The following is a 25,465-nucleotide window of genomic DNA, read 5'->3' as shown; positions in this document are numbered from 1 at the left end:
CCTACATAGTTAGCTTCATTGGAATTCTTTATGTCTTCATATGGCTTTGAGTTACTTTCTACTTTCTTATTTCAGCCTAAAGGGCTGTCTCTTAGCATTTCTTATGAGTCAGGTCTGACTAGTGATGAACTTTTTTAGCTTTTGTTTATTTAGGAATTTAAAAATTTCTCCTTCATTTTTAAAAGATAATGTTGCCAGATAGAAAATTATTGGTTGACAGTTTTTTTTCTGAATATTGTAAATGTTTGTTCTTTTTGACCTCTATGTTTTCTGATTAGGAATAAGCTATTAATCTTAATGAAAATTCTGTTATGTGATAAGTTGTTACTGTGGCTGTTTTCAAGATTCTGTCTTTATCTTTCAATGGTTTGATTAGAATGTGTCTCATTGTGGATGTCTTTGAGTTTATTCTATTTGGATTTCATTGAGCTCCTTGGTTGTGTAGATTTATGTCTTTCATCAAGTTGGGGAAGTGTTCAGCCATTTTATCTTCAGCTATTTCTGTCACCTCATTTTTGCTTCTGAGATTGTACTGGCATACCTCATTTTATCATGCTTCAAAGATAATGCATTTTAAAAAATATATTAATAGATTTGTGGCAACCCTGTGTCAGGCAAGTCTGTTGGCGCCATTTTTCCAACAGCATGGTGCTCACTTTGTGTCTCTGTGTCACATTTTGGTAATTCTCACAGTATTTCAAACTTTTTCAATATTATGTCTATTATGGTGATCTGTGATCAGTGATCTTTGCGTTACTGTTAAAATTGTTTTGGGGCACCATTAACTATGTTCATGTAAGACCATGAATGTAATCAATAAATGTTGTGTGTTTTCTGACTGCTGCATTTTCCAACTGCTGTTTCCCTCTCCTTGGACTTTCCTGTTCTCTGAGAAACAACAATATGGAAATTAAGCCAATTAGTAACCCTACAGTGGCCTCTTAAGTGTTCAAGTGAAGGAAATATCACATGTCTTTCACTTTAAGTCAAAAGCTAGAAATAATTAAGCTTAGTGAGGAATGCATGTCAAAAGCTAAGATAGGCTGAAAGCTAGGCCTCTTGCCTCAAACAATTAGCCAAGTTGTGAATGCAAAGAAAAAGTTTTTGAAGGAAATTAAAAGTGCTATTCCAGTGAACACACAAATGATAAGAAGTAAAACATCCTTATTGTGGATATGAAGAAAGTTTGAAAGGTTTCGATAAAACGTAAAAGCAGCCACAATATTCCCTTAAACCAAACCTAATCCAGAGCAGGACCATAACTCTCTTCAGTTCTGTGAAGGCTGAGAGAAGTGAGGAAGCTGCCAAAGGAAAGTTTGAAGCTTGCAGAGGTTGGTTCATGAGGTTTAAGTAAAGAAGCCATCTCTATAACATATAAGGGCAAGATGAAGCAGCAGATGTTGGTGGAGAAGCTGCAGCAAGTTACTCAGAAGATGTAGCTAAGATCATTGAGGAAAGTGGTTATACCGAACGTTTTCAATGTAGATGAAACAGCTGTGGCCGGGCGCGGTGGCTCAAGCCTGTAATCCCAGCACTTTGGGAGGCCGAGACGGGCGGATCACGAGGTCAGGAGATCGAGACCATCCTGGCTAATACGGTGAAACCCCGTCTCTACTAAAAATACAAAAAAAAAACTAGCCGGGCGTAGTGGCGGGCGCCTGTAGTCCCAGCTACTCGGGAGGCTGAGGCAGGAGAATGACGTAAACCTGGGAGGCGGAGCTTGCAGTGAGCTGAGATCTGGCCACTGCACTCCACCCTGGGCGACGGAGCAAGACTCCGTCTCAAAAAAAAAAAAAAGAAACAGCTGTATCTTCTGAATAACTTTTTCTGTATACTCGAATCAGAAAGTTAGCAATTTATGTAAGCATTTACCACGGGATAAAATTAATTTCATGTATTGTTTTCAGTAATACATAACACTTGGTTGGTTTGGCTTTGAGTGTTAGTAAGTTACATACATGAAGATTTTAAATTACGTTTTCTTCATTTGCATAAACAGTGAGGTATCTTAATTTTTGAAAGCAGAAGTAACATTTTGTGATCAGGCAGCTACAGGTGAATATTTCGGAAGATTGTTTCTAGGGAGAGAAATCCATTTCTAATTTGCTTTTTAATGATTTGCTTTTAATTCTAGACTCGAGAGGTGATTGCCTTATCAGTATACTGTATGTCAAACAGTTCTTTAGCTTAAGAACTTATTTGTAGCTGCCAGTTGTTCCATGTTAACCTGAATTTTTAAAAGTGCTTTCTGCCTTTCAGGAAACCTTTGTGACTGGCATTTGATTTCTTTCTCCGTAGTGTTTTATGTGAATAATAATCTTGTGAATTTTTCCAATCATTTTTATTGTGTAGATATTAAATATTTAGACTGTGGATTATATAGTCATCTTGATTCTTATTTATATTCTGATTTTTGAACTGCTTTATAGCATATTCACACCTCCACCAGAGTGCTTGAAGAAGAATGAAAGTGAAAATCAGTTTTCTTGTTCATTAACAGGTCTTCTGAGGGTTTAGTACTTAAACTTTTGGCTAGGTGTCATGGGGCTGTCTGATTCTTTGATTTCACTTTATCCTACCTTTCCCTCTCTCATGAATGCAATGAATAATGACTGTAATATCTTTCTTCTCAGATGAATTAAATTGTGACTTTATTAAACTGTAATAGGCTTGCCTCATTTATTAAATTCCACCTTTTCTTTCCCTCTACTCCCTCAAAATGACTTCCTAGGAAAACTCTTGCAATCACTATTAAGAGAAGATAACATGTGACTTAGAAAGTGTTCGTATTCAACAGATAGTTGAAATCTTTGCAGATCAGGACATTGTAAGATTTAGACACATTTCATGATAATTTCAGTTTTAGTTACAAATTTATAATGATATAGAAAAAAATTAGGGTCCTGAGCCCCTTTTTCTTCCGCATTAGCTTGTCTATTACACCAGACAAGGGCTCTCTTAAGTGATTGTTGTTCTGAGGCTGAAACCAAAGAGCTAGGTCGCTTACAGAGCCATGAAATCATGCTTTTCCTCTTTTTAAAAACAGCAGATTAAAAAAAAAATTCCTTCTCTATTAGTCACTTCATGTTAGTATTTATCCATGTTTAAGATTTAGATTTAAAGCAAAAGTCTTCAAAGGGAAAACATGAGTTTTACGTCTCTTAGGGAAGGAATTCTGTAAATTTTTACGAGTATTTATTTTTAAATATTAGTGGATCTCTTTTCTAGTTAAGATCTTGGAAAATTACGTGCAACTCTGATTGTTCTAACAAGCATTAAAGATGAGCTTGCTAAATAAAATGAACCTTATATAAATTTACTTGTAATTCAGAAAATACATAATATTTTTCATAAATTTGCTTTATGTGTTATACCTGTCTTTTTCTATAAGTGGTTACAAAATTGAGGAGGAGAAATAATTTGTAGATTGATCCTCTAAATAAGAGGATCTGGAGTTAAAATCTTGCAACACTGGAATTTTATCTGCATAGCGTTCTACCTCTATAATGTTGGGTGAGTTACTTAACCTTTCAGTGCCTGTAAAGCAGGGATAATAATAGTAATTACTTGCCTCATAGGAGTTGTTAGTAGGATTCAATGTGGTAATTTAGCATAGGTATGTGGCATAGTGCCTAGCAGATTGTAAGCAATGAAATGTCAGCCGATTTTTAGTATTGGCATTATCTTTGAAGAAAGGCCCATTTTAAGATTTGTTTCTCTTGCCTTGCTAATAAATGTGTTAGTGTGAAAAGTTAAATAGTTTCAAGGTTAACGTGGAAAGAAAAGTCAAATAAATATGTTCCTTTAATAAAGAAAAATTCACTTACCTTTGAACATGGCAGGTGTTTTTTAAATCTTCAGTTGGGTTAAGGTAATGAGCCCAAATTTATTAACTGGTTTGTGTTTGTATACAGAATTAATGTTAAATGCAAAATCCTTTAACGTCTAAAGGACTATTGATCTGTGTTTTAAAGAATAATTTTTGTAAGCTTATTTTGATACGAAAATGCATTCCATTGTCATACTATTTTAAACTTTTGGGAAATGCTATCACAATTTTGTCTCTTTGGAGTTATATTTATTTTCATGATGAATATTTTAAAACTTACAATCTGATGTAAACTCTTATTTTTGCAGTTATGTGTTTGCCTAACACACAAACACACCAAGCATGTTCCTGCCCCCAAGGTCTTTGTACTTTTTGTTCCCTTTACGAGAAATCCGCTCTCCTTAATTATGGCCCAGCCTTCGAGCTCTCAGGTCTATCAGGGCTCTGCAGAGGATTACCTGGTTTTGGGAAATGTTTTCTTCTAAAATATGACTCTATCTTCATTATGTTTGTTGTTTTCCCCCACCTGGCATTATATATTATATACTTGTGCTTGTTTAAAATCACTTTCCCATTAATATCCAAGGATAGAAACTTTGTTTTGTTCACTGCTGATTCTCCTACTGTGTGTGATAAAGTACAGGGCATGGTACATTGTAAGCAGTAATAAATATTTGTTAAGTGAATGTAAGAATGTTGTTGGTCAGATTAAAACAGTTTTGTTGTGGAGATGAAGATTCTGTGAACCAATTTTTAATAATAATTTTACATGAGGTTATTTGAGGATTTTATGCTCAGAAATGAACCATTTTAAAAGATATAATTTATAACTTTTCACCCCCCACCAAAAAAAAAGAAAAGATATAAATTTAGAATACTTTGTACATAGTGTGAACTGAGAATTAAGAAAGACCTGATTGAGAATACTGACTCAACTTAAAATAGCAATGATACTGTGCAGTAATTTATCCTGTTTTCTTTCCGGGAACTTGCTCAGTGCCTAACACTGGTAGTCAATAAATGTTGGGTGAATGAATGAGCCTGTAAAATCAGTAAAGTCATGAACTAATTCCTAGTTTGTTAAAGAGTACCCTAAGGACCCTTGAATAATTGCTTCTGGAATAAAATGGATGGAAGTTTGCAACAGAATCACCTGGAGGGCTTGTAAATACAGTCTGTTAGGTTGACTTTCTCTACCTTGTGTTGGAGGTGGAGCAAAGGACTCTTCTAACAAGTTCTGAGGTAGTGGATGTGATGCTGTCCTCCATTGAGAACCGTTGCTGTATACCTGTATTCCTGTTGAGGTGATTCACAATAATGTATTGAAGGTTTTGAGTAGCACTGCAGTAGAGAAAGCTGTTTAACTATTAACTATTTCTGACTTACTTGGCCCTAGTCCTCTCCCCCACTTGTTTGTGTGTATTTATCTATCTATACTCATAAAATAGTTTTTTTTTTCCTTTTTTCTGTATGCTTGGGTAGGTAAATACTGTGTCAGGAGTGAAGTCTTCAAAATTGAGCCCTATTGCAGAGTTGGAAGATACTATGATAGTTATGATCTGCATGAAAACATTTGTATACATTTTTGAGTCTTGCAAATTATAATTTGGAATAAACGTAGGGATGTATAGCAAGAATAATTTTATGAAAATTGATTCCAAAATGAAATGATTTCTAAGTGACATTTTTCCCCTTTATTCATGTATCACTTTCAGTCATCATCGGTGGTTTTAATCTGCCAAGCCATTTTTCCAGAACTTTAGGGACTTGACAAAATTAGGAAATAATATTTTGTCATGAAAAGTTGAGTTTTCTCTAGATGAAGATTGATTGAGTCTTAGCTAGTGTCAAATTTTTCCTAGTTGTATTTTCAATTTTGGACTAATCTAGTCTCATGGTACAACATTCTACTTTGCATGTCTTAGATTTTGTTGACTTAATTGTATTTTAAAATATGATTGTACTGATTCTGGTCTTTTGTCTTAGAGTGATGGTTTTGATACAAGATGTGGCTAATCAATGGAAAAGGGATATTTGAGGAAGAAGTGATGATAGTTACGAACTCTAGAGATGTTAAATGTAGCACAATATTTGAATCTGGGATTCTTTATGTTCCCTAAGGCTGTGGATCTTTCCATTGATGAGTCCAGCTTGACAGGTGAGACAACGCCTTGTTCTAAGGTGACAGCTCCTCAGCCAGCTGCAACTAATGGAGCTCTTGCATCAAGAAGTAACATTGCCTTTATGGGAACACTGGTCAGATGTGGCAAAGCAAAGGTAAATTTTTTTTCCTGTTGTGAAAAAAGCGGTTCCTTTGTTTTAAATTATTTTCTCAATTATTTTTTGCTGATTTTATGTGGAATTTTTCAAATACATGACAAAAGATAAAATTGAACTTAACCCATTACATCTATTTGTGAAACGGGAGAATCTGTGTCCCTGAAGTATAACATTTCCATAGTTCTGCTATTTCCCAGATAATGGATAATCCTCATTACCTGTTTCTTTTTAAAGAGAGAAACAGTGCTTTCATGGATGTGTTTATTATTAGTTAAATAAATTTTTAATTTAGTTGATATGATACTGGCTGTAATAATCTGACTATATATTGTTCACCTGTTGATCGATTTCAAATGCTTCATATCCTGAATTCCGGTACTCCACCAGTGCAAAAGACACCATTCACTAAGGGTAAAAAGAAACTATATTAAATGTCTCCTATTGAGTATAATACATATTTGTATTTCAGAAATACTAATATAGGCAAAAAATAGGCCTCAAAATTGAGTCTGCAATACGTTTTGTTTTGAGACGGAGTCTCACTCTGTTGTCCAGTCTGGAGTGCAGTGGCATGATCTTGGCTCTCTGCAACCTTCACCTCCCAGGTTCAAGTGATTCTCCTGCCTCAGCCTCCCGTGTAGCAGGGATTACAGGCACATCCCACCACTCCTGGCTAATTTTTTGTATTTTTAGTAGAGATGGCATTTCACCATGTGGGCCAGGCTGATCTCAAACTCCTGACCTCAAGTGATCCACCCCGCCTTGGCCACTCAAAAGTATTGGGATTATAAGCGTGAACCGCAGCACCCGGCCAGCAATACATTTAATGTAATGTTTGTTTCCAGGGTTTAAATCATGAGGGGCAAATGGTTATGACAGTAACATAAAAAAGTAAATTTGCTAAGGAAATCTTACGAGTGTGTATGTTAGATATCTTCACTGTAGGTAAGACTTTGAAAGTTGTTGGATGTGTGTGTGTATGTGTTTTGGTTTACATTTCATCTGGATGTAAATGTATTTTCCTGTTTTTCCCCTTAGGGTGTTGTCATTGGAACAGGAGAAAATTCTGAATTTGGGGAGGTTTTTAAAATGATGCAAGCAGAAGAGGTGAGTACTTAATATGTTAATGATGTATTCGTTCCAAATCTGGAATTCTTCATTGTAAGTAGAGAATATTGGATTATTTTGTATACTGTTGAGAGCAATATTTTATTCAGAATGGAAATCAGTTGTCTCTGTTTAGAAACATAATTGGAAAGCCTGTAATTGAAAAGGTCTAAATTGATGTTGTTAGTATTCTAAAGGATTTTGAGCTTTACTCATTGTTTATAGCAGAAAAAGGCTTATAACCACTTATTTGTAGATCTTATTATTTTCAGAAATTAGTGTTGTAATTTTAAGGATTAGTAATTAGTATATTTGTACCTTGGAATATGTCTATCAAATTTTTTCAACTTCACATAATTCCAAGTAAGGGTGGCAGGGAAAAGATTGCCAAGTAAAATAACCTACAAAATATTCTTGGCTAAAAGTATTAAAGATGAGTTCATTTTAAATACTTTCTTATTTAAAAGGAAGTTGCATTATGCAAATGTCATGTTATCCCCAAATCCTCTGGATTTCTCAGGTAACCTGCCAAAACTCCAGTATGTGATGCAGAGTGGGAACTCATTCCAAGAGGCGTGGTAGTGAAGGGATGAATAGAGAAGAGGGTTAGCAGATGAGGGGGGATTAAAAGACCTGGGTTACTAGCATGTTTGTGGATACAGAAAGGGGAAAATTGGAAAAGTAAGTGAGAGAGCAGCTGATGGTAATGAAGTCCTGCAGTGGTTGGTAGGAGGGAGAACAGATTTTTCCTCAGAAGGAAGCATGGGGGAGAACGGACCTTTTCAAATAAACAGGTTTTTAAAAGTAGAAAATTTCTGTTCCTCACTGTGTGACCTTGGGCATTGTGTAAAATCTAAGTCTCAGTTTTCTCAGTGAAGGTGATTATTTACCTTATGGGAGAGTTGGATGGTTAACTTAAGAATTGCTTTGTCAGGCACTTAGCAAGTCCCTGACACTTGATAAAGCTTAGTAAATATAGCTAATTGTGGTGACACTCTTCTTCAATTTATCAAGGCACCAAAAACCCCTCTGCAGAAGAGCATGGACCTCTTAGGAAAACAACTTTCCTTTTACTCCTTTGGTATAATAGGTAAGAGAAGAGTGAGTATGTATATATTTTTATTTGAGTTTTCTTTTTTGAATGTGAAGGGTGGTGGTATTCTAGTTTTATTTATTGGCTTTTTAAATTAAGTTTAATGCTTTTTAAAATTGTAAGACTACTAGTCATTGTTCATTTCAACAAAGAAAAAATAGAACTCTGATTATTGTAATCAGAAAATGTTTCTTTAAACATTTTAGTATTTGTCTTTCAAGAATGTAATACTGTAGTTTTATGGACTGCTTTTCTATTTTTATTTCACATGTCCTGTCATAAAACTCTTGTCATTAGATTGATGCTCACACAAAACAAATGTAAAGGTTGTATAGTATTCTATTTTGTGGGAAAACATATAAGAAGACCTCTTCTAGACATTTAGGATTTTTTGAGGTTTTTTTTTGTTATATAAATACTTCTCCAGTGTGGCTATCTTCTGGTAAATACCTCTCTTTTTTAAGGAAAAATTCTTAGAAATAAAGTTATTTAGTCAAAGGGGATCCATGTAACTTTTAAATTTTTGGCCAGCTTTAAGTGTTGTCATTAACTTCAACTGTAAATAAAAGAGTTCTCATTATTTGATTTGACAGTTCATTATTAGGGAAACCGAATGCTTTGTCATGTGTGGGTTGATCATTTTTATTTCATTTTATGACCTGCCAATGATTTCTTTTGTCCGTTTTCCTGTGTCTTGAGTCTTAGATTGATAAAAGCTTTTTATATGACTAGATTTTCAGTATTTTTGTTGTATAAGTATTTTTTTCCCATTTAAATTGCCTTTGAGGCATGTAGAATAAACTTGGTAAGAGGGCAATATATGTGATTATTTATGCCTAGTGTTCCATTATTGGATCGTTAAGCATGTGGGAGTTATTTATATCCTACTGCTCAAGGTCATTGCCAAGGTCTGATTGCAAAAATTCAAAAAATTGCAACCTCAGACACAAATGGGTTAAAACATCCCCTCTTCCATGAGATTCTGTTATCACCCTCCTGTTGATAATCTCTGCAATTAAGTTGGTTTTGTTCTATTCCTAAAGATTTCCCAACCTCATGTTTGTAAGAACATTTATTAAAACATTGTTGTATATAGTTTTTTATTTTTGACATTTTACTGTTTTATTTAAAATTTATTTTGGTACATGGCTTAAGGCAGAGTTTTAACTTTTTTACTCAAGTTAATTATCCCATTAATTCTGTAATCCAGTCTTTATTCATGGGGTTGAAGTCACGTTTTTATCACACATTAAGCACTTGCATTAATTTTGGAGTCTTTTCTCTTTTAATTTTCTTACCATGTTAATTATTCCAGCTAATGTAGTATTTCAAAGTCAGTAATACATTTTTTTTTTTTTTTTTTTGGAGACAGAGTCTCACTCTTGTTGCTCAGGCTGAAAAGTGCAATGACACAATCCTGGCTGACTGCAACCTCTGCTTCCAGGGTTCAAGCGATTTCCCTGCCTCAGCCTCTCAAGTAGCTGGGATTACAGGTGTGCGCCACCACACCCGGCTAATTTTTTAATTTTATTTTTAATAGACACAGGGTTTTACCACATTGGCCAGGCTGGTCTTGAACTCCTGAACTCACGTGATTGCCTACCTCAGCCTCCCAAAGTGCTGGGATTACAGGAGTAATGCAATTTTAAAGCACTATTTCTGTTAATACAATATTAGTTGAAATAACTTCTTAAATAGTAATTCTGTTTATCCATCTATCTTCATTGTAAACATAAAGTAGAAGGTAGGAAGTTATCTAGTTTTTTTCACTGGTGTGTATGCCCTCATAACTTCTTTCATTTGATTATTGCTCTTTTCTAGAAATTTTATAGTGAATTTGATAAACTGAAGGACATTCTAGCCAATTAAATCTTTGTAGTTTCTGTTAGCACTATATCATAAAACCATTTCAAGTTTAGTAATAAATATGTTTCAACTTTATGATTATCTGGTTTTATGTTAGTATATCACATTGGACATAATTTCTCTTGCCAAGGTCAAGAGCTAGATAAGGGGTCAGCAATTTTTTTTTTTTTTTTTTTGTAAAGGACTAGATAGTAAATATTTTAGTCTATCTGGTCTCTGTTGGAAATAGTTTACTTTACCATTATCATGAAAACAATCATAGAAAATATGCATATAAATGAATGTGGCTATGTTCCAACAAATTTCATTCACAAAAGCAGACAAGAAACCCACAGATTATAGTTTGCTGACCCCTGGTATAATCCTTTGGACATAATTTCTTCCATCATGATAGTGTTTGGTATAGGATCTTAGAAGGTTACTATTTGGATAATTATTCTTTAGTTATACAAAGATGAAAAAAACCTTGTCTTGGGGGCTGGGCGCAGTGGCTCAAGCCTGTAATCCCAGCACTTTGGGAGGCCGAAACGGGTGGATCACGGGGTCAGGAGATCGAGACCATCCTGGCTAACACGGTGAAACCCCGTCTCTACTAAAAAAACACAAATCTAGCCGGGCGAGGTAGCCTGTAGTCCCAGCTACTCGGGAGGCTGAGGCAGGAGAATGGCGTGAACCCGGGAGGCGGAGCTGGCAGTGAGCTGAGATCTGGCCACTGCACTCCAGCCTGGGTGATAGAGCGAGACTCCGTCTCAAAAAAAAAAAAAAAAATAAACCTTGTCTTAAATGTTCATATTGATTTACAATCTTGAGATAGCTTTATTTTATCAAACTTCTGATGAATCTGTTTGGTTTTTCCTTACAAACCTGCTTGTGTGCCCCTTTACCCCTGTTCTTTTCAAAGATAAAAGGTTAAAGCAAGGAGTATTGGTTTAATTGATTTTTAAATTTTTGAAATTCCTTGAAAGTAGTAATTTTTAGATGTTAGTGCAATCGTAGGTGCTTAACGTAAGGCACATCACTTTTTGAGCCAAGTCCTAAGTGTCCCTTTTTATGTAGTATGGATTTGCTGAGAAGTGTCTGGATATTGTGTTATGGAAAATGAAGTTTTAGGGTTTAATTTTGCATATTTGATATTAAATAGAAGACCTATATGTTTGCTGCCACCTTCTGTTTTTCATTGTATGAAAATACTGGTAAATTTTAAAAAAATAGTAAGATATTGTTTTAAGGGATAGATGGGAGCAGTGTCAACCAAAAGTAAAACTGTGTGAGCATACATGTACGTATGTGAGTATGCACCGTATTCACATTAAGCAGTGTTAACATTAACCTCCTCTGTTTAATGGATTTTTATAAAATCTTGTAATTGTGATCTGATATGCTTTCCCTTTTGTTGTCAAGGAATGTTTTAGATGCCTTCAGCTTGTTCTGTTCCTTCTAGGTGATTGTATGTAAAAGGGAAAAATAACTATTTCTCTTTCAGGAATCATCATGTTGGTTGGCTGGTTACTGGGAAAAGATATCCTGGAAATGTTTACTATTAGTGTAAGGTAAGTTCCAATACTTCATAATTGGAGTCTCTTTTGCCCTTTTATTTCTCTAATGGACATAGCTTATGTTTTATTATGGAGATCAGTATTACATGGAGCCCATAGGAGTATAATATTGCTACATAAATAGTTCAGAAGTCATATATTAAAATTACCTCCAGAAAAATGAAAATGTATATATATGGTAATGAAGAAAACCCACACTAGATGTCTGGAATTACTAATGCATTATTGCCTTTTTATATATAAATAGACAATTAAGGATTGTCTAATTGAAAATTAGCAGCATGAAAGAGAAAGTTCACAATATAGAAATGGAATAATCAATTTCAGAGGAAAACGAAACGTTGAAGAAATGAAGACAAATTTAAAAACCAAGTGTTTGTATTTTCGGAGACGTGTGAAGAAACTGCATCCATGAGATAGATTGTTGTAGAAAAGGATCAGAGAACAAAAAGAGTTTTTAGAAATTAAGATTATGAATGCTGAAATTAAAAATTCAATTGAAGGAGTGTAATATAAATTCAAAGAGGTTCCCCCCCCCAAAAAAAGTAAAAAGTCTTAGAAAGAATGAGATAAAATGATGAAGAGGAATAATTTCAGAAATACCGTTTCTAACTAATTGGAGTTTCAAAAAGATGTAAGGAGAAATTATGTAAGATACAACACACAAATATTTTCTCACGCTAAGGCAAAATAAGTCTTTATAGATTGAAAGGATTCACTAAATGCCAAGCAGAATGGAAAAAACTTCAAACTTGATACATAATTGTGAAACTAAAGAAAAAATGTCAGGACATCTACAAAGGAAGGGTAACTACACTGGCATCAGACTTCTCATTAGCAACTGCAGTTTCTGCCACAGAGTGTTTAGGTTCTTCTAAACATTCCAACTCACAAGACTTTCATAGACCACATCTGATACCTGTGCCCTGAACACAGCAGGGTAACTTCAGGCAGCCTTCTGAGAGTCTGCAGCAGTCCATGTAGCAATTCACTCAAGTAAAAGGAGATAAGGTCAACCTTGTGAGTGTGGGATTTACCTTGGGTTAAAATATCTCTATGAGAGACATATTTTGAAACATGTGTTTCCAGATGCCTGCAAGGGACGTGTCTAGTTACAAGAGTTACTACACTTGAGAAACTCAAAGCTATGATTTCCTATAAGATAATTATAACTTTCCTCGTCTAGAGAGATTTTATTAGTCCCTTAATCCCTTAATCATAGCAGTGTTACCTAGCAGCATATTTGATATATTATTCTTACCAGGTCACTAGGTGAATAGAACTGGAGTTAATCAAATCCAGAAGGGGAAGATTATTTTATTAGCTCTTCATCCATAGCAACATCAGATTGCATTAGAATACAGTGGAGCAGTGGTAACAGATTACGGGGCAAATGATCATAAATCTGTAAATTAGGTCTAGCCAAAGGATTGGTCCGATTAGTTACAAATAAGTAGGCAAGTAGAATATTCATTTCCTACCCATCCTTGTATGAAATTCCAGCAAAACACGGGTGAAGGAAAGGAAGATGATAATAGACATAAGAAAGGGCAAGAACTTACTTAGGCATCTAAGGAAAAGAAATCCTGGTAGACATCTGTTGTAGGCATAGGAAATATTTCAAATATTAGAACAAAAGTCAATGTCTTTCAAAAAGAAAAGTCAAATAGATTACAAGGAATCAGAATGAATGAGAAGTAAAAAGATATTTGTGATATAGTGAAGGAATGTGTTTTTTTTTTATTTCTCAAGGGGGTGAAAATGCAATTTGAAACTCTTGGTTTAAATTTGTATTTAAAAAAGCCATGGGTTAAATATAAAATAAATTTAAAATGGGGAATAAGTTTGAGATATTAAACACTGACATATTATCCATTGGATCATTTTTAGTTTTTGAGGATTTGGGATTTTATTTGAGTTCTTTTTGTACAGATTGACATATCATAACTTTTATTTTTTCTTCAAGGTCTTCCAAAGTACAAGAAACTTAAAAATTTTCAAATAGAATAAAACTTACTCTATTTTGCAATTCTGTTTTGCAGTATGAATCCACTGGAATCTTTTATAAATATAAGCTACATTATGGGACCTTTAATGATCCTATTTTTCCTGTTTCTTGAAGTATTTTACAATTTCTTCACCCTAGGAATTATTTGCAAGAGTACTGAAGATGACTAAAACAATAAGAAAGCAGAAAAATGATGGAATCATTTAGAAGGTTGATGTAATAAAATAAATCATCACTATTCTCTTATTATTTAGTTTTCTTATTGTGCTGCCTAAAATATTGCATCATGTAAAAGAAGTCAAAAGGCACAATCTTTAGGTTTGTTTGTTATAGCTTTCATTGAACAAAAGTGAGAATTCAAAATTTTTCACTTTCTACTATAATGGCAAAGAGAATAATTGGCAGAGAAGACTTCACAATTATTAGGCAAATCAGAAGATCAGTGCAAGGAGCCAAATAGAAGCACTGTAGGCTATAATGATGTGGGTGAAATTAATCATATAAGTGAAATCTCAAGACTGAGTCTTTGGATGATGATACTCTAGATCTTCTCAAACTCCTTAATTTTGATGAGTGAGCAGTCTGTTTTTAAGGACAAAAAAGAAAAAGGTATTCTCTTCCAATTAATCATTCTGCAGCAAGGACTCTATCATGCAGTAGTTTTTACCAAGAATCTGGACCATCTCTTTTTGCTAAACGAATGTATGACCCTATTTCATTCATCTTTTATGATGCTTGTTTACCAGCATTGACTTCATACTGCTTTTAAATGGAGAAATGCTGAAGACTGGTATGAATATAAAAGTGATTAAAAGGAAATAGATTATGCAGAAGTAGAAAAATTCATTGGATTCATCATTGTAATTGGTGTTTATAAATCTAAAATTGAAAATGTTTTGCAGTCATGGACCAAAGAAGGTAGCTCTTCTCTTTTCGACACAATTGGGAACCATCAATGGTTTTAGAAGTATTGCAATTTGACAGAACAAATGCAAGAAAGAAGAACTAGATTGATAAGCTAGAGCCTGTTAGAAATATGTTTTGAAATCTGAAATCAGTATTTATAAGATAAGTATGTTCCAAGTTCACCAAAAACAGTGGATGAGCAGTTAGTTACATCCAAAATATGTTACCCATTTCAGGTATAGATGCCTTCAAGTCCAGGAATAGTTTTGGGTTATCGTTAAAATGAAAATTTAGAGTGAAGTTTTTTACAATTTATTTATTCCTCTGCAAAGTTTTGCTAAGATGACTTAAATATAAAAGATTGAAAAGATTCATTGTATCTAGATTGTAAGTGATGATGCCTATTTTTCCTTAATGGAAGCATTTTAAAAAGGAAAAAAAAAAAGAAAAAAGAAAAAAAAGGATTCCCTTTGAACTAGGAACATTCTCTTTGAGTAGCCCAAAGGAGAAAAGGAAGTATTAATGATAATACGTATTTCTTGACTCTTCAGTGTGTATTGTTTAGCTAATAATCATTGTTGCTTATTTGCTTTCAACTTTAAAATCAACCAGTAAATAAAGCATGAAAAAGCCAATTATGGTTATAGAAACGGATGCTAATGTACTAGATCACGCAAAGAAAAGTTGGTAATGGAAATTAGGAAGTAGAAGCAGCAGAGGGAACAGTGGTAGAATGAAGGGTTGGATTGCTTATGTCCTTATTTCTAGCAGAGTCAAGAGATAGTATTTGGAATGGCACAAAGAAAGACTTGTCATTTTTTTAATTATAAAAGACGAGTGAAATGATTTTTTAAACTGTGATAAAATACACATATCATAAAAATTTACAGTTTTAAGGAGTTAAGTTGGTGGAGTTAAGTATGGTCACAGTGTTTTACAACTGTTAACCGCTATCTAGATTCAGAACCTTTTCATCATGCCAGAAGAAAACCCTGTACACATTAAGCAGTCACTCCCCAGTTTCCCTCTTCCCCTAGTCCCTGGCAACCATTCACTAATCTGCTGTCTCTATGGATTTGCCTTTTCAAGATATTTCATATAAATGGAATGATAGAATATGGGACCTTTTGTATCTGTCTTTTTTCACTTAGCAAGGTTTTCAGGGTTTTCAAGGTTTATTCATGTTGTAACATGTGTTAGTACTTCATTCCTTTTGTGGCTAAAGTAATATTCCATTGCATGGATGTCACAATTTTACATTTATCGGTTGATGAATATTTGGCCTGTTTCCATCTTTTGGCTATCGTGATTAGTGTTGCTGTGAACATTCATGTATAAGTTTTTGTTTGAACGTTTATAGTTATCTGTATTTTATAGATGAGGACAGTAAACTGCAGACCTAGATTAGTAAGTAGCTCAGGATCACACAAGTAAGAGATGGTGAAGCCAGGGATACAAATCCAGGCAATTTGATGTCAGAACCTACATTTTTTAACCACTGTGCTTAATCTGGCAGCTACTAGGTATCCAGTAAATGTTAACTTTCTCTTCCTTTTGAGAAGTTTATTTTTTAGGTATTGACTATATTAATTTTGCATTTTATTAAGCTTTAAGTAACATCCAATTTAAATTTTGCTGTGAGTACTGTTTAACCTATATTTTAATACTTTGTATATATTGGTTATAGTTTGGCTGTAGCAGCAATTCCTGAAGGTCTCCCCATTGTGGTCACAGTGACACTAGCTCTTGGTGTTATGAGAATGGTGAAGAAAAGGGCCATTGTGAAAAAACTGCCTATTGTTGAAACTCTGGGTAAGTCTGTGTTAAGAGCATTCTTATGCAATGATGCATAAGTTTATGTCAATAGTGAATCATCTCAGAGTTTTACAATTTTTATCTTAGAGATTTGCATAATGATGTTTGGCTTATGGCAGAATTGGATATGGTTTTAACAACCGAAAAAGGCAATTAAAATTTCCTATCCCTTAGGAAAGGGGCTTGAAGAGAAATCTTTCTACATCATAATATTCTAATGCTCAAATCATGTTAAGAAAAATCCATACAACAACTGAAATCTTGGAGTAAAATTAATAGAATTTTTTTCTTGTGACATGTCAAAGAAGATAATGTATTATTACAGATCCCAAATGTCATACTTGAGTTGAATTTGTCTGTAAGAACAGTAAATTTACAGTAGTTATATTGCTGTAACAAAACTTTATGTGCAATATGCTTTGAAACTCCAAAAATGTACTGAATTTAATTTCTAGTTTGTATTTTAATATCTCCTCCATATATGAGAAACTGAAATACCTTGAAAAATCCCTACTGAAGAAATTATATGGGTTTATATTTAGGAACTCTCCAAACTTTCTAGCAAAGATGTTATATAAGATCATTACATAAAGCTAATGTGAAGTAGCTTTGTAGAAACTAACTGTATGTAAATAAGAAAATGTCAACATCTAATTTTTATTTTTAATTTCAGAAACTGCTTATGCTGAAACAAACATAATGAGAGAAGTTAATCTAAAATTACCAATGAGTTTGATCTCTATAAATAAATTCAGAGAAGTAGGACAGGATTCTAGTCTTTGATTTGTTTTTTAAGTGAACCTATATTTCTCCTTGATTCTTTTGGTGACTTGTAATGATTTAATTCTTTAGGCTGCTGTAATGTGATTTGTTCAGATAAAACTGGAACACTGACGAAGAATGAAATGACTGTTACTCACATATTTACTTCAGATGGTCTGCATGCTGAGGTACTCTATAGGTTTTTAAGAAACAAAAACAGTATCGCTTTAAGAAACTTGATGTTTAACATTCCTAACAGTTCCAGTGTCTTACCTTCAAAAGGGCTGTAAATTAGTAGCGGAGTTATTTTCTCTCTTTGTGATTCTACCAAGTCTTTGTCTCATTCCGCTTGTACACTTGTTCAATCCAAAAACTTTGATTCCTCCTTGACATCTCTCTTTCGGTCACCCCTTCATCTATCTATAATTAAATCCTGCCAATTTTGACTTCTAAAGAATTTTGCCAGCCATCTACTTCATAGCTAGCTTCTTTAGGTTACTGCCATTTCTCACCTGCCACTCTGATAAAGCTTTTTGACTGGTCTTTATTCTTGATGTCCTCACTCCATAAGTAGCTCGAGGGATCTTTTTAGAACCAAATTTTAAGCATGTCACTCCATAAATTAAGATACTCCAATGGTTTTCCATTGTGATCAGGATCCTGAACTGTGGCCTCTCAAAGTCGTACATGTTCTGTCCCTTATTTTCCCCTCTATCCTTATATGCTACCCTTTGCTTTCTATGCACTAAATATACTGGCTTTATAGTTCTTTTGATGTGACACAATTATTCCTACTTTAGGAACTTGGCTGCCTTTCTCACTGTTTAGGATAGTCTAATACCTCTTCGTCCTTTGCACCTTAATTCAACCCACTTCTTCAGAACACCCAGAAGTGGCCCTATGTTATATATTTTCTTAGCATTTCATACCTCTTAGTCCTTATCTTAGGTAAAATTTTCTGTCCCTTTTCCCCATTATGAGAGAACAGGAACTATATTGCCTAGCACAGAGCCTGCTTCATAGTAATAAATGCTTGATAAATGAATAAATGAATGAATGAATCATTTTATTTTAACAATTACATATTGATACATTGTCTCTTAAGTGCACATCACTGTGCAGTAGTTCTTCCTGAAGGTGCTTATGGACAAGTCTAATCCTACTCAGTCTGTGCAGGATTTTTGACTGGAATGCTCTTAACACTACTTATGTTGGGTACAGTAATTTAAAATGTATTTATAGCTAATTCATTGAGAAAAATAAGCATTAGACAAATTGACAGAAGTTGTACTTGGGTTTATTTACATCCATTTTACATAGGTTTTGAAAAGAGACTCGATATTTATGGTGTTAGATTTGGTCAAAGATCCCCCATGCTGTGTTGGTGAATGTGCCCTTTCTGGATGATTCAGAAGGGTCATTGGGACTACATGTGCTTATATGATCCAGATATGGAAGGTAGAATATCAGTTTTTCTTTTAAGGTCATGCTATATGTAATGCATTAATCATTTGTTAATTGTTTACCTCTAAATTATGTCATGAAACATTTTATATTTATTTTTATTTTTAATAGAGATGGATCTTGCTTTGTTGCCCAGGCTGGTCTTGAACTCCTGGGCTAAAGTGATTCTCCTGCCCCAGCCTCCCAAGTGTTAGGATTACAGATGTGAGCTACCACACCTGGCCACTAAATTGTATGATTTTTATTGTGAAATTTCCTTTTGTTTGGCTTGGTTTGTTCTAGACATCTGATATAAATACCTGGTTTGTCTCTACCTCTGATTTTTAAAATTGGTGTGTAATATGCTGTGTTAAAGTGATTTGTAAGTGCTAGCATATATCTCAATGTCTCCAGGCCTGCATGTTTGCAGAAAGAATACTTTGGATACTACTTTTGTCAAAGTCACAGGTTTGTGTTATATGTTACATATGGTAATGGATTTGAGTTCTTTGCAAACTGTAGTATGCTATGTAAGTGTAATGTCATATAAGTTTAAGCTTACTTATGTATATTTTCATAGCTTATTCTTTTAATAGCATATTGTAAGTAGAAAACAAGGTCTTTTTAGATTAATAATTTTGATGAGAATTAGAATCTATATTTCTTCACTAAATGTCCTTTTAAAAGACAAATTTTAATGCTTTTCTAGATAAACACTTTAACAGTGTCATAAATAAAATGAACATAACTCAGTATAGTTTTTGGGTTTTATAGGTCTTATCACCAGCATGTGTTTGTAGTGTTTGTATTATTGATCCCACTTTGTGACCTTTAGGTTACTGGAGTTGGCTATAATCAATTTGGGGAAGTGATTGTTGATGGTGATGTTGTTCATGGATTCTATAACCCGGCTGTTAGCAGAATTGTTGAGGTAAATACTTTGTTTTCCAAGACGGTGACTTTCTTCATAATGACTTAAGACACAATGATAGGTTCATAGTTTATGTGTATTTTTCTTAGGCGGGCTGTGTGTGCAATGACGCTGTAATTAGAAACAATACTCTAATGGGGAAGCCAACAGAAGGGGCCTTAATTGCTCTTGCAATGAAGGTACGTACCTAAATTTCTCTTCTTTGACATATGAGACACTACCCTCACAACAGAACGCAGTGTCATCAATTTCAGTATTACTGGTTTTTAAGTATTGAGTGAAAAAAACTCATACTATTACATTGTTTTTACTATCTTTTGGGTATCAGTTTTACTCCTGTAAATATAAAGTATAGAGGTTTTTCAGTATAACTTTATTGTTCACATTCAAGTTACAAACTAATGAACAGTCATTGATTTCTTATGAAGAAATGTTCCTGTCCTCCACAATATTGAGATCTGCATGTGAAATACTTCATAAATGTGTGTAATTGCTAATAAATACTAACTTTTGAATGAATAAAAGGCAACATTCTTTAGTATTTCTATGTAAAGATAACACAGTCATGAGAAAACAGCTTTCTTTTCTCAATCTTTCCTTTCTCTCCTTTGTTAATTTTTCAAAATGATTGTGAAGTTATAATTTGTTTTGGGGAGAAGAAGTCTCAGTTAACTTTTCATCTGTCCCAATCTGTCTCCTTATCCCCTAAGTCCTATATTTGATTCAGTGAGAAACCTAGTAAGTGCAGGCTGTCAACTCACAACAAAAATCACTATTCCTACCTCAAGAGTATTCAAAGGAAATTTTGATACTTGTGTAAAGCAAGAGGCTTCTAAATGAGGTTGCTTGAAATGAGAGACAGTATAGAATTACAGGTTATTATAACATATTTAATGAAATAAAATTTATAGTTTTAGAATATATTGTTTCCTTGGCAGAAAAGCACATTTCTGTATCATTTGGTCTCCTTACAACTAAAATCGTATAGTACTCAAAACATGAATTAGTTATCAAGTATTTCCTGTGTTATGCTTATAAAGATATTAGTTTCTCTGAGAGATGAAGAGTACAAACCTATCTTTTTATGGGCAGAGACCTCACATTTTAGGTAGGGAATTTATATTGACATTCCTGAGACAAAAGGCAATCCAAGACAGCAGACACTGAAATCTTAAACATTAAGTCACATATAAGAACAATGCAGATTCAGAGCTGGGATATGAGGGCTTTGAAAGATAGGAAGGGTTTAGATGAGGTAAGCTAGGGAATGAACTAAAGTAGAAGTAGAGAGGAGTAAAAGAGCATAGAGTGGGTTGTGGCTAATGAATTGGCCAAACTGGATAAAATGAAATGTATTTGTACGACCAGGAGGAATTTTTTTTTTTTTTTAAGACAGAGTCTCGCTCTGTCGCCCAGGCTGGAGTGCAGTGGCACCATCTCCGCTCACTGCAAGCTCTGCCTCCCGGGTTCACGCCATTCTCCTGCCTCAGCCTCCCGAGCAGCTGGGACTGAGGCGCCCGCCACCACGCCCGGCTAATTTTTTGTATTTTTTAGTAGAAACGGGGTTTCACTGTGTTAGCCAGGATGGTCTCAATCTCCTGACTTCATAATCTGCCCACCTCAGCCTCCCAGAGTGCTGGGATTACAGGCGTGAGCCACCACGCCCGGCCGACCAGGAGGATTTTTATAGACACTGTATGTGGTGGGTTTCTGGAGAACCTTTAAGGCCAAGAAGAAGAGCCTGAACATGTTTCAATAGAAAATAGAAAGCAATACATGGTAGAATTTTGAGTAGTTTAAGCATTTTTTGATACTTGGAAGATATTTTTTGTTATTTTTGACATTTGCATATTTGATACTGATGCAAAGGCGATTGGGAGGGAAAACAACAATATGATTGATAGTATTCAGGATATAAAGTGGTAGAGGGTAAGGGACTAGGATGATAACAAGTGAGACATTTGAGTCCCTAAGAAGTGAGAGATTTAATCTGAAACTTCTATTGATTATAAAAATACATGCTCAGAATTGGTTGGGTAGTTTTATTTATTTATATCCTGCTTCCTTTCAGAATTTGAGCTGGTAGAGGGATTAATACAGTGGGTGTGGGAGGTTTAGTCAGTGTGCAATCCAGAAAACCTGCCTTAGACTCTATCTACATACCTGGGCTTTCATGTTGAAAATGTATACTGTTGTGTAGGGAAGTACGGTATATATAGATGGAGCATTTATTCTTTCACCGTTAACTGAAAAATAATCCAGCCAACCTAGCTCCAAGTTGTGATCCTTGTTCTTTGTTAAAGGAAAAAATAATCACATATAGGTGAGAATTAACTTTCTTTTTGTGCCATACAGATGGGTCTTGATGGACTTCAACAAGACTACATCAGAAAAACTGAATACCCTTTTAGCTCTGAGCAAAAGTGGATGGCTGTTAAGTGTGTACACCGAACACAGCAGGTATCCATGTGTTTAAAGAACACGTATTTCCTGTTCAGCTTAGATGAGTAGTTTTTCATTTACCATCCACCTTTGGGTTTAAATAGTCATTGTACATAATAAAGACTTGTTGTTTGAAAGTACGTGTAATTAATAGTACACTCATCTCTTACTGTTTGTGTTCTCTTTGATAGTCTTTCCTTATAGAATCCATGCATAGATATATTCATGGAGTTGTTGCTGTGTGACCAAACAGCTTAAATGAGTTGTAGCCTAGTCTCAGTCTCCTAAAGCTTGTGACATCTGGTTTTTTCAGAATTTTTTCTGTTCTTCATGACAGTTCCTTATAAGGTCTTTGCAGACTGTGTTTCAATCTGTGTTCTTTCACTGAAGGAATGTCTTATCTTCAGAACAAATGAAACCACCTTACTTTTTGGAAAGTAGTTTGCAAATGTATGTAATTCATGTTGATTACTCCAGCTTACAAGCTGATGAAATGACATACCAGTATTTTAAGCTGCCACCATGTTCCTGGGTGCTTTAGAAATTTTTCCAGTTAGTGTAATAAGAGTTCTGAATTATCTAGAGTGTATGATTATATCACTCATAGTTGCTATTACCAGCTTGATGTTTAAACTTAACTTTAAAAAATATTGAAGCTTAGGCTGGATGCGGTAGCTCACGCCTGTAGTCCCAGCACTTTGGGAGGCCAAGGCTGGTGGATCACCTGAGGTCAGGAGTTTGAGACCAGCCTGACCAATATGGTGAAACCCAGTCTCTACTAAAAATACAAAAATTAACCAGGTGTAGTGATGTGTGCCTATAGTCCCAGCTACTCAGGAGGCTGAGACAGGGGAATTGTTAGAATCCAGGAGGCGGAGGTTGCAGTGAGCCGAGATCGCCCCACTGCACTCCAGCCTGGGCGACAGAGTGAGACTCCGTCTAAATACACACACACACACACACACACACACACACCCACACCCTTAAACTTTCCTTCACTCTGTTGCCTAGGTTGAGTGCGGTGGCATGACCTTGGCTCACTGCAACCTCAACGTCCTGAGCACAAGTGATCTGCCCACCTCAGCTTCCCAAGTAGCTGGGACTGTAAGCACGTGCCACCATACCTGGCTAATTTTGCTTAATTTTTGTGGAGATGGGGTCTCATTATGTTACCTAGGCTGGTCTTGAAGCCCTGGACTCACATGATCCTCCTACCTTGGCCTCCCAGAGTGCTGCGATTACAAGCGTGAGCCACTATGTCTGGACTTATTTGTTATTTTTGTAGTTCCTTTGACAGGAATGACTAGTTGGTTATATGTTTTTACCTATGAGCAAACACATGATTTTTGCATATGATACCTATGATTACATCTCTGTAGAAAACAGGAATGAAGGGATCTCCCTTCATTCATATAAGTGGAAACATACTGGTTTTAAAAGGAAGGCCAGGTTGGTTAACACTGAACTTTGAATTGAAGTCTTCCAGGAACTATGTTCATGAGGGCCAAAAAAAAGGTTTCCATCTGTTCTTTAAAGGAACTTTTACAAACTTAGGTGAAAGAAGACAATTGGAAATAAAACTACGAAAATAAAATGCCTTACACTTTAAACCTTTTAATGTAAAGCTTTCAGAAATTGCATTAAACTTAAGCGATTTTCAGCTGATGGCCCTTAACCATATAGTTACATGGCAAGAATATGCATGTGACTTTTTTGATAGGTCTGTTTCACTACATTTTGTAAACCATCGCTCAGTACTTGAAGATAGTGTGGCTCATGTAATGTTTAATAATTTTACTTTTCAGCAACTTTTAATGTTATCTCACCAAAGTTTTACATTGGAAGATTAAATCTTCTTAGTTGTGGGAGTGGGGGACAGAAAGTAGCAGGATATGTTTGGAAACATTTGATTATTCTTCTCATTTGCTGACCTGAAGAGTTCCTCTTGCAAAACAAAACCAACCGGTGAAATGAACGAACAAAACCCCAACCTACAGATGTGACTCAGGATCTGTAAGAAGTCAGCCTGACACAGATAGGGAAACTTACCAATTTAAAAGTAACTTCAGTGGCTAGTTTGCTTTTAAAGGACTTTCACTTGAACATGACTGTATATATTTATTATCTCCCTGAAACCCATGAAAATCACTAACAAGGAATAAAAGATATAAACTCAGAAAGTATAGGGAAGATTCAAAGGTGCCAGGTACCTTTGGAGGCAGGGAGTAAGGCATAAGGCTAAAAATAGTAGAGATATTTGAAATTCTGAATAAGGAACCAACAGAACTCCCCCAAGTACCTTTGCTGCTTCTTTAGGCCAGATGGTTAGCCCTCCTTTACCCCTGTGGAACACCAGAAATCTGGGGATAAGAGTAGAGGGTAGGATTAAGCCTTAAGACTGAAAACAGTGATTAAGAAGATGTCATTGTCCTGAAGGGTTAAGCCCTAGTTCTTAACACCACTTGTCTCTTAGAATACATGAAGGCTGGCATCTCCCTACTCTCATTCCCTCAGTAAGAAGATTCAAGAGTTTTAGAAAAGCTGCCTGGTCTTGTATGGCAGCGGTCCCCAGCCTTTTTGGCACCAGGGACTGATTTCCTGGAACTCTTCCACAGGCAGGGAATGGTTTTGCGATGACACTGGTCCACCTCAGATCCTCAGGCATTAGATTCTCATAAGGAGTGCACAACCTAGATCCTTTGCATGTGTAGTTCACGATACGGTTCATGCTGCTATGAGAATCTCATGCCCTGGCTAACCTGACAGGAGATGGGAGCTCAGACAGTAGTGCTCGCTTGCCTGCAGCCCACTTCTTCTTTGTGACTGGGTTCCTAACACACCACGGACTGTACTGGTCCACTGCCTGGGAGTTGGGGAGCCCTGTCATAAGGGGCACCTCTGAACTAAACTCTTTGTTCATTAGAAGCACTTACCTACTCCTGGACTTTATCTCATCACCCTACAAGAAGGCTTACCAGTTGATCCTTAGCTCAGCTAGTGCTCATGGAGCTTCTAGTCTTTTAATTTCTTCACTCTTAAAAACAAGTGACAGGGAGGGATTACTAGATACTTGGAGAAAATCTTTAGTATGAAAGCCAAAGATCAAACCAACAGAGAAAGGGGTCTTAGAGAAAGGTAATGACAGATGCTAAAGAAAATTTCCAAAAAACATAAAAAAGATGAAATAACTTTCAATGAAATGTTTATCAAATAAAGTCAAGAAATGTATCAAAGTAGAACAAAGTTCAAGGCGTGTACAGTATAAAAGGTAAGAAAAATCAAAATAAATACAGAAGATCCGGTAATTACCCCATGGTGGTTATAGGAAGGGTAATAGGAATAGGTAATAGGAAGAAAGAACAGAAAATGAGAAGATTTTATCAACTAATGTTGGAAACTTTTCCAGAATGAAAAGACTTTGGCATCT

General features: G+C 35.2%; 1 protein-coding gene across 10 annotated transcripts in view; it reads left to right on the top strand.

Moving 5' to 3' along the window:
• The window catches only part of ATP2C1 (ATPase secretory pathway Ca2+ transporting 1), a 165,345-nt gene that overhangs the window by 95,780 nt on the left and 44,100 nt on the right, over positions 1 to 25,465 (top strand). For 9 of the 10 annotated variants that reach the window (XM_008009129.3, XM_008009128.3, XM_008009134.3 and 6 more), the window contains 9 exons: positions 5,951 to 6,106; positions 7,148 to 7,216; positions 8,231 to 8,306; positions 11,659 to 11,725; positions 16,333 to 16,457; positions 17,313 to 17,410; positions 19,501 to 19,596; positions 19,686 to 19,775; positions 21,952 to 22,056. In XM_008009129.3, coding sequence (XP_008007320.1) covers positions 5,951 to 6,106; positions 7,148 to 7,216; positions 8,231 to 8,306; positions 11,659 to 11,725; positions 16,333 to 16,457; positions 17,313 to 17,410; positions 19,501 to 19,596; positions 19,686 to 19,775; positions 21,952 to 22,056 — 882 coding nt within the window. The remainder of the gene's footprint in view (positions 1 to 5,950; positions 6,107 to 7,147; positions 7,217 to 8,230; positions 8,307 to 11,658; positions 11,726 to 16,332; positions 16,458 to 17,312; positions 17,411 to 19,500; positions 19,597 to 19,685; positions 19,776 to 21,951; positions 22,057 to 25,465) is intronic. The other variant, XM_073023609.1, reaches the window with a different exon arrangement.

This window comes from Chlorocebus sabaeus, chromosome 15, assembly GCF_047675955.1.
Source record: "Chlorocebus sabaeus isolate Y175 chromosome 15, mChlSab1.0.hap1, whole genome shotgun sequence".
Lineage (NCBI taxonomy): Eukaryota > Metazoa > Chordata > Mammalia > Primates > Cercopithecidae > Chlorocebus > Chlorocebus sabaeus.
Note: the sequence above shows the minus strand (reverse complement) of the source record. Positions and strands in the feature narration are given on the sequence as shown.